General features: G+C 40.3%; 1 protein-coding gene across 2 annotated transcripts in view; it reads right to left on the bottom strand.

Moving 5' to 3' along the window:
* Window positions 1–10221, bottom strand: part of myot (myotilin) — a gene marked incomplete at its 5' end in the record, with an annotated part of 22752 nt that overhangs the window by 8662 nt on the left and 3869 nt on the right. The window contains 3 exon segments of one of the 2 annotated variants that reach the window (XM_014033930.1): window positions 5774–5811; window positions 9246–9347; window positions 9459–9609. In XM_014033930.1, the coding sequence (XP_013889384.1) occupies window positions 5774–5811; window positions 9246–9347; window positions 9459–9609 (291 nt within the window). 2 annotated transcript variants of the gene reach the window in all.

Raw genomic sequence — 10221 nt, 5'->3', positions numbered from 1 at the left:
TTTTTTTTCTTTTTGATTTTTTTCTACCTGGTTTACTGAGATGCATCAGGACATTTCTTCAAACATGAAGAGCAGGACTATAAGTTTTTCTTTGAAAGTTTTATAGAATTCAGTGGGGAAGTCGTCTGGCCCAAGAGCTTTGCCACTGTTGATACTCTGTACAGCCTGTGAAATTTCTTCACTCGTCAAATTTAAATCCAATTCCTTTTTTGTCTCTTCTGAGTGTCTGAAACCGAAGTAGGTCTAAGAATATATCTTGTACTTCCGAGGCACAGCAACTTTCCATTTTATATAGTTTTACATAGTATTGCCTAAAACTATTGTTAACTATTGTTGATAATTGCTCTTTCACTTTGTATTTTCTTAATTCCCCATGCTAAGGGTTTCCCAGCTTTCTCTCCTTGGTCATAATAAGATTGTTTTAACCACATAAAACCTTTTGCTGCTTCCTCATAAGATAATTTATTATATTCAGTTCTCAAACGTAACAATTTACTCTGCTTTATTTGGTCATCGTTAGTATTTAAGTCTAATTCCAAAAATTTAATTTGTTTACCCAAGATTTCCATTTGTTTCTTTTGTTGCTTGTTTTTGTACTTGTATAGCTAAGAATTTCACCTTGAACATGTGCTTTGAATCCTTCCCATCTCACTGAGGCACAAGACTGATGCGTGTTTAATTCTAAATAAGTGTCTATCTTCTCCCCTAATAATTTGAATAATTTTTGATCTTGTAGCCACCTTGCTTGAAACCGCCAAAGGGGTTGGCTATGTACAAAGTTCTGGATGTGAATATTCAGTGTCATAGCTGCATGATCACTGATGACTATGCTGTCATACTGACATTGTTTGATCCTTGATAAAAGTTCTCTCAAAACAAGAAAATAATCTATACGTGGATGGGATTTATGCATAATGAAGTGACAAGAGAATTCTATTTTATCAGGATTTTGTTCTCTCCACACTTCCACCAAATTGATATGCAATATATAGTGAGTTATTAATTTTCTAGTTTGAGCTTTATAAACATCKGAGCCTGTTGATCGATCTGTATTTGGGTTTAAAGTGCATTTAAAATCTCCTCCAATGGTATAAAATCCTTGAAGAGTAGATATAGTAAGAAACAGACCTTCAAAAAATTTTGGCTTATTTTCATTTGGGCCATATAAACTCAGAGGTTTAACTYATCATATCTCCTACATTAAATACAGCAGACACAGAAACAGATGTATCTGCCATRTACAAATCAGAAGTATTTTATATTTTAATTTATAATTTTTGCACAAGGACTGAGGCTTTGTTTGCAATCTACATTTCTGTCTGTCTGAGTTRGAGGAACAGGTGACCCTAAAGAACCACTGGCAGGAGCTTTAATAGGTCCTTTGACCTTATTTCATTTAATTCTTCTTGTCCAGTTATGCATTAAAACCTTAAAGCTTAGATTGTTACCAAAGTAAGCCATGAATTACGTCAACTTTCTACGATAAAGACCTAAAGTATGTTGGATTTTTGCCCAGCAGCACTGATATCCTCTGAAATTTTCTACTTTCACAGTACAGCTTTTATTTTGGTGTAAAATATAACTGAGTTTAAAATGCGGTCTCTTTTAGAACATTAATCTGTCTCTGTGATGCAAGTGTGGATTTGTTTTGACAATTTCCAGAAGTTTCAGAGTGAAACTGAAAAAAAAAAAAAGACTGTAAAAATACGGACATGACCTTGTGTCAAAAGTGAAGCTAATATTTGTGTCAAAAAGCTGCATTCAGTAAATAACAGCTACTGAGTTGAGGTGAAATCCATGGAAAAACAACACCTGATTTTAAATCAGATATAACATTTGGTTTGTTGTTGTTTTCTTATGAAAGTGTTTTGTGTAAACTRGTCCCATTTAGAGTAAGCTGAATTATACAATGGTTAAAACATTTGGACTCTGTTTGTTTGGCACACTCTTCCTGGTCAGAACTAAAGCTTGTTMCTGGATTATAATTTCAAAAGTCTAATTTGGCAGAAGTTGAGGGTTCTAAACAAACAAAAACAGTGGTAACGTTCCAACAGCTGCTTTCATCTGCTTTACAGGCTGAGAGARACGATTTAGGATTAGGTCTGTTTGGATGTTAGGAGTGGACGGCAGTGGTCAGAGCTGTTGCCTGACAGTGAGGAGGTCGCAGGTTTGCCTTCAGGTTCTTCTGTGTGGACTTTACATGTTCTCCCAGGGCTTTGGTTTCCTCACACACACTGAAAACATGCATGCTAGGCTAACCAAATTTTCTCTATGTGTGGGTGAGATTTAAAATGGTTGTGTGTCTCCATGTGCCCTGTGATGGACTGGACACCTGTCCTGGGTGGCCCCGTCCCTCACAAGCCGTGTTTCCATTCAATTCTAATTAAAATTTGGAGCAAATTTTTAAAATTCCGCAAAAAGGAAAAAATGTGAATCAGACGTGTTTCCATCAACTGGCTTGAAGCGAATCAGTTACGTCAGATGCATGCAATAAGTAAACAGGAAGTAAAAGTTGCATCTCAGGACCATGGACAGAAGTTATCAGGAATGTGTTGCTGTTATCGGAAAGTTGTAACTATTCTGTCATCAATTAGTTCTGGTGATGTTACTGCTGTCTGGAGATGTAGAGAAATAAATGTAATCCTCTTCATGTTACGGGAATAACTGAGAACACACCGACAGCAGGAGGAGGGTCCAGCTGCTGCCACTCTGGTACCGTTCAGACAGAACAGCAGATCAACATGTGAGGTAAATGTTCACTACGTCAGAACTGATTCAACAAATGTGTTTCCATCTGTCCTGTTGCACATTAACTCGTTTTTTCACACTTTTTTTTCTAATATGCACCTTCATATACATTCATTTTTTTACTGTACCAGATAAATGTACAGTTATATATCGCGAGTATGGTGTTTTTTTTTCTTTTACTTATCTTTCTTTATTCTATCTCACCCTGTCCTGTTTTGAGCTGCTGTAATGTGCAAATTTCTCCACTGTGGGATCAATAAAGTTTTATCTTATCTTATCTTATCTTATCTGAAAACCCCAAAAACCACCTCAAGCGAGAGTACCAACTTTTTTGCAAATTAGAGGAAGTTTTTTCGAATCGTCGTTTCCATTCACCTTTTCTGATGCCGTACTTCAAAATGCACATTAAAAACCTTGAAGGAAACACAGCTACAGTGACAGGCAGACTCCAGCTCTCCCACAACCCAGAAAGACGAAGCAGGTAAAGCAAATGAATGGATGTTAGGAAGCCTATAACCAAAGTTTTTCTCTCATTAGACATGTACAGGTCAAACTACAAAGAGATTTATTTGTTAGACATGGCTGCAGGCCACACTCTGAGACTCCGACATGGACAGTTAAACTGGCAGAAACCTAACGTGTTGAATATAGGGCATGTCATGACAAATTGTCTCAGAAATTATTGAGATAAATGATAGTTTGGATCCATCTATTATCTATAATCGCTTTTACTTTCAGGGTGCCCATATCCAGCAGTCACTGTGTGAGGGGCAGGGTACACCCTGGACAGGTCCCAAGTCCATCACAGGGACTGTTTGGGGACCATTTTAATCTAATATAATGATAACCCACATACACTAAGTAGAAACAAGATGGAACTCAACACCAACCATTGCTGATGTCCCCCATCACTTTTCAGTAGTGACCAGCTGTTAGCAGTTTTGTTGGAATCATCGCAGGCCTTCCTTATTTAAATCATCTCTTAAGGTGAACAGATGGATGGACAGGGAGCTGAAGTGATCTTAACAAACTACACACAAACATGTTGAGCAGGTCTCCCTGATCATGCACACAAACTTTGGTTCAAATCGAATCATGTACGTGTGATTTAGAGTCAAATATATTTCAACGGAGCATTGTCTAATTAGGCCACGCCCTCCAACAATTGGACTTCATTCCTGTCGTGGGGTGGATTAGGATTGACCATAATGCATTGGGTGCAGACTGGCTGAACTAGAAGTTAGAACCAAACGTACACTATATTGCCAAAAGTATTGTCTCACCTGCCTTGACTCAAATATGAGCTTCAGGTACCTCCTATTCCTGATACATAGGGTTCAATATGATGTTGGTCCATCAGCAGCTAGAACAGCTTCAACTCTTCTGAAGGTTGTCCACAAGCTTTAGGAGTGTTTATGGGATTTTTGACCATTCTTCCAGAAGCACATTTGTGAGGTCACATACTGATGTTGGACAGAAGGTCTGGCTCTCAGTCTCTGCTCTACTTCAATGGTGTTCTGTTGGGTTAAGATCAGGACTCTGTGCAGACCAGTCCAGTTCATCCACACCAGACTCTGCCTCCAGGTCTTTATGGACCTTACTTTGTGCACTGATGCACAGTCACTTGGATGCGAGTAGGGGTCTCTGCAGAACGTGTTGTCCTGTGGGCGGAGACGGCCCAAATCGTCATTGGCCGAGGTCTTAATGTGGGCGGAGACGGCCCAAATCGTCATTGGCCGAGGTCTTAATGTGGGCGGAGACGCCCCTGCTCGTGATTGGCCGAGGTCTTAATGTGGGCGGAGACGCCCCTGCTCGTGATTGGCCGANGGGCGGAGACGCCCCTGCTCGTGATTGGCCGAGGTCTTAATGTGGGCGGAGACGCCCCTGCTCGTGATTGGCCGAGGTCTTAATGTGGGCGGAGATGGCCCAAGAGATGTCAGATTGACGGTGGGGTTTGAGTCTGGAGGCAGCGGGGGTTTGGTCCAGTCAGGCAGGAAGTAACACGTTGTTTTTAGATTAATTTTAGTCATAACTTGAGAAAGGAAAGTGCTAGCTGCACGAAATTTGAACGTCGTACATGTGAAAGGATGTGTAACAATATGTCTTGGTTAAAACATCCCTAACCAGCCTGTAAAAAATTACTGATTTTTAGCGATCTTTTTACAGGCTGGTTAGGGATGTTTTAACAGAGCCATATTGTTACACATCCTTTCACATGTATGACTTTCAAATTTCATGCAGCTAGCACTTTCCTKTCTTAAGTTGTGACCACAATTAATATAAAAAACATGTTACTTCCTGCCCGACTCGATCAAGCTACTCCCTGCTGCCTCCAGACTCAAATCCCACCGTCAATCTGACCAATCACGTCTCGGGCCATCTCCGCCCACATAAAGACCACCGCCAATCACGTGTAGGGACGTGTCCGCCCACAGGACAAAATCTACAGCAGAGACCCCTTAATACTTGGATGAGTGAGCAAATACTTTTGGCAATATGTCAACGGCATGATGTCTGACTTTGCTGCACCGCCATGACCACACCAGTTGTCGGGGGCGGGGCTTTGATGATGTCAGATGACCACATGGTATGGTTGGGTATGCAGCATGGATGACTCATACCAAGTTTGGAGTATTTTAGCCTTTCTATGTGAAAGTTACAGCTTCCTGTAATAGTAACAGACGGACGGATGGACAGAGAACATTTCTAAGTCTCCTGCCTCGATGACGGGGGACAAAAAGAGAGACATGAAGAAAACAAAGAAGCAGGCAACTGAATATTATCTACCCCATTTTAATTGATCCTGCGATCAATTAAGTCCTTGCTTTTCCCGACAGGCCTAGTTGAATATGGACAGCGTGTAAAACAAAGAGAACTTTATCAGGTTTATTCAGATGAACTGAATTCCTTTTACAACTACACTGAATAAACACTGCCGTGTTCACCAACACCAACGAGGAGCTCCCATTCAAGGCTCCACAGTGACACCTGCATAAATGATTAAAGGTAATAAAGATTYATTTACCATAGTCCACCTGTGTGTCGACCTTCAGGAGAATCTGGCTGCAAAAGACAACAGGTCAGTGTAAAGAGACATGAGCACAGCTTTCAATTTAAGGACTAAAAGTGACCAACAGGGCAACAAAATGTCAGCTGTGTGTGTGTGTGTGTGTGTGTGTGTGTGTGTGTGTGTGTGTGTGTGTGTGTGTGTGTGTGTGTGTGTGTGTGTGTGTGTGGTGACACAATAGTCCTATTGTCACCACTGAAAGGAACTCATTCTCAGAAAGGCTTTAAATAACAGTGAACACTCAGTTGGACAGGGAGGATGTGTATCTGAGTGTGTGGAAATGCCTTTGTGTGTCTGTGTGTGTGTGTGTGTGTGTGTGTGTGTGTCATGACATCATCAGCGAGGTGTCAGGGGTTGATTGATTTAACAACACTTAACATGAACACACACGCTGCATGTCAAGACTAATCTATGTTAATCTAATGAGCCACAGCACAATGTAGTTAGATGGAATGGATGCTGGTGTGTGTGTGTGTGTGTGTGTGGGCAGGTATTCCACGCTAACTGAGGACAGTTTCTGGCATACATCCCTACTTGTGGGGACCAACTGGTACCTATCTAATACTCATCCCCATGGGGTTAAATGCTGTTGGTGGGTCGGGGGTTTGGTTTTGGACTAATGTGTGAATTGAGTTTAGGTTAGTTTAGGGTCAGGTAGGTACCTGTGAGGTTAGTTTAGGGTCAGGTAGGTACCTGTGAGGTTAGTTTAGGGTCAGGTAGGTACCTGTGAGGNTGTGTGTGTGAGGCTCATACACAGAGTTCAGCTCTTATAATGACAGCATGGCGCAGCTCATTGAGGCTGCAGATTATTACTGGCAGGCTTTTTCCAGCTTTGGGCTCATGGGTCTGCTGGGAGGCCCTGAGAAGGAAACCTGCTCCCCTTTCAACCAGTCAAACCAAAGACTGGTTTTTAATCTAATGTTTCAGTATTCTTACACATATCAGTGACAATGTGGAGGATTTCTTATCATAGAGTGGGTCACAATTGGAACAACGGGTCGTTACATTTTTATTTCAAAAGACTGATCTGGCAACAATCAAACTGCTGAACTAAAGGCTCCTAAAACGAAATGACACAAATTAATGTCTGATTGAGGTCTTCGACTGGACCGTTCCAGGACATTTAAYTGTTGRAGTGTAGCTTCTGTCTGYCCTGCTGGAAGTGAGCTTCWGACTAAAGTTTGACATTAAGTCTAGAGTATCGATTAGAACCAGGACCACATCAATTCTCCAAGAATCTTTCAAATTTAAAAATTTAGACTTTGATGCTCAGTCTGCTGATCGGAAGAAGTAGCTGCTGAGAGGCCCAAACAGCACAATGCTGTGTGAGCCTTCACCAACATGACCGAGTAGAACGATAAAATATGTCTAATACAAACATCRAGGCAGCTAACAAGTTATACTAGACCYGTGCTTTCAGCTATTTTTTTRAGATAAAGCTCTCTTGTAAAAGYGTAMACTTCAAAAAATACCCATCTAACCAAGTCTTATATCGGCCAAAAACTATTTTTGATCTTGTTTTGAGACTGATATACTAAATAAGAACAGACTATGTTAGAYTTTTAATCTTGTTAATCTGGAAATTTTCCTTATTTAAAGAAGTCGTATCAAGTGCAACTGTCTCATTCCACTGTCAGATTATTTCACTTCATTTGAGTCTGAATCTTCTGAAACTAATAAACTAATCTGCCAGTGCAGTAAGACAATCAGACATTGATTCAGGCCTCTCACCTGTAGCTTTTGCTCAGCAGCTACTGGTTCTGGTCGGCGGACTGGGCATCAAAATCAAAACATTTAAATTTGAACAATTCCTGGAGAATCGACATGGTYCTGGTTCCAATCGATACTCTAGACTTACAGATAATATTTATATTCAAGTTCATAGGTTTGATATTTATAACGTGGTTGATAAAAGTCCTGTCAGGAATTCTTAGTAAAGTTCATAAAAATAAAAGGTTGAYATAATGAAACTTCTTAGAGAAGTTAAGACTATTTCATCCAGAAAGAACTCTGGTCAGCTACCAAATCTGAACCATGTAAACCTGTTTGACCCTGCCTCTGAAAATAATCKGAATCAAGAATTGTTAGGAACTGGAATCATTCAAATCCAAATGAAACCCAACCCTAGTTCTCACCCAGGCTGAAATTTCAGGTTTCCATAAAGACTGATGGAAATAATGAGCAGCTTGTCATCCCCGCTGAGCCATTGTTTGTTTGTTTTCTGTCCACTTTTCTACAAAAGCCAGCTCTGAGCAGCACATCCTTTAGTCAGATACTCACATCTCTGCAGCAGACCTGCTAAGCCAACACATTCTCACTTCTGAGATGCTTTTCCAAAGTTCCCTCTACGTCCAATTTTGACATATCGGGTACTCCTGTTGTGTCATTTTTTTGACGAGATGGGGCGGAATCTGTGTCATAATTTCTGAAAGTGTGGAAAATGCACAAAAACTACCGTCCCAAAGCCTAAAACTACCTTTATTCACTTTAGACATCCTGTCTCTGACCCTAGTACCTAAAGTTAACCATTAATCCTGATCCTTAAAATTAACCTTTTTTAGAAAATGTAGAAAATTCACGTCTCCAAAGCCTGAAATTATCTAATATTCACTGTAGACATCCTGTCCCTGACACCAGTACCTAAACTTAACCATTAATCCTGATCCCTCATGTTAACCTCAGACCCCCGACCCAAAGACCCCTGGTGGTACAACCCAGAAAAGCCGCGGGGAGCAAGGACTGACGTGAGGGGGTCACCTGACTCGTCAAAATAAGATGCAGAGGGAACCTTGGAAAAGCATCAATATGTGACGAGTCAGGAGTGAGAATGTGTTGGCTCCGCCCCATCAGGGATATTTTAAAGCTGATGCCTGAGCAATTTATTCATTTATTTTGTGTGTGTGTGTGTGTGTGGGGGGGGGGGGACAACGAAGAATCTCACTTTTCACTTGACAGGTTTCCTGAGGTGGCATACTGCTCCATTTTCTAATTAAAGATGTTTGAATGTTGTTCTGTGGGATGTTTTGGGATAATTGAATGTTTTTATGGTGTTGATTCTGGGGGCTTCACAAAGTAATACTGTGCTGTATACCAGTGGTTCCCAAAGCTGGGGTCAGGACCCACAAGGGGATCCCAAAACATCAAGTTGGGGTCCTGAAAAGATTTTCTGAATTAAAATAACAATTAACAACATTTTTTACCTTTGTTGTTACAAAAAGAGTAAGGTTAGTGTTCTGAAAATGGACAAAAATAGCATAATGAATATTGTTACTATGCTCTTATTTTTTGATGTGAAAATGTTTATGATCCAACAACAGTTGGGGGCTCAGGCCCCTGCTGCTGGTATTTTCAGGGTCAAAGGCTGAAAAGTTTGGGAACCACTGCTATATACGATAAAATCTTACAAAATCAATGATTGTTGTTGTGGTACCTGCTCAAGCTGAGAGTCTGACAGATTCTCTTGGCCAAACACACASGTAGCGCTGTCTGGACCCAAAAGCCTGCGAGCCATTCGCTCCTCATAAGAAAGTTTCTGTCAACAACAGGCTTTACGTTGTAATATTTGTGGTTATATTGCCTTTCTTTTTAATCTTTAGTTACTTGGACAGTTTATCAAAATATTCTGGAGGACACACAAACATACCTGACTGTGTATTCTTCTGGCTTCTTTAGAGCGAAGCTTCTTCTCCAGGTCCTGAATGAGAGCGTCCTTCGAGCCCTGGATATCTTCTTCTACGGAGCGAGAGGAGGAGGGCCGAGGCGCCACGGACTTCTTCAGTATGGGTTTAGGAAGGCTAAARGGTGGGCAGAAGTGGAAGAGGATGAGAAATACTCACAACAGATAAMGTTTTGTTCAGTGAGTTATCCATGTTTGTGAAACAGAAACAAAACTTTGGAAATGAGCTGCTCCATACTAAGATATTTATCATGTGAGAAAGACAAATAAGAGTAACTTCTTTCAAAATGTAAATTTCACACTGCACCTTTAAAATGAAGAACATCTAAATCATGCAGAAACTTTTAGATGATTTATTTTTATTTTATAAGTCAACCAGAAGCAGGGTCATTACAAACACTTTAATTATGATCATGTTTGTGTAAATAAATACACAYAAGACAGTTTATATGTTACATTTAGGTAGACCTAAAACTAATTATCCTGTAATACCTTTAAACTAAAGTTGTTCAGTTTTTTAATCAAAGGGCCCAAAAATAGTGACATTCACAATGTTTTTGGAATCTGCTGTTAGTCATGCTGCTTAATTAGTAATTACATAAACAACTGGGGCTGGGTGACATGGCTGAAAAGTGTATCAGTATATAAAAGTGTTTTATATCAGTTGATATTGATAACTGTCCTGATGCATCTCAGTAAATCCAGGTAGAAAAAAAAAAACAAAGTAGGT

This window comes from Austrofundulus limnaeus, unplaced genomic scaffold (assembly GCF_001266775.1).
Source record: "Austrofundulus limnaeus strain Quisiro unplaced genomic scaffold, Austrofundulus_limnaeus-1.0 Scaffold1901, whole genome shotgun sequence".
Lineage (NCBI taxonomy): Eukaryota > Metazoa > Chordata > Actinopteri > Cyprinodontiformes > Rivulidae > Austrofundulus > Austrofundulus limnaeus.
The sequence above is the reverse complement of the archived record's forward strand: the minus strand, read 5'-3'. Positions and strand labels throughout refer to the sequence as shown.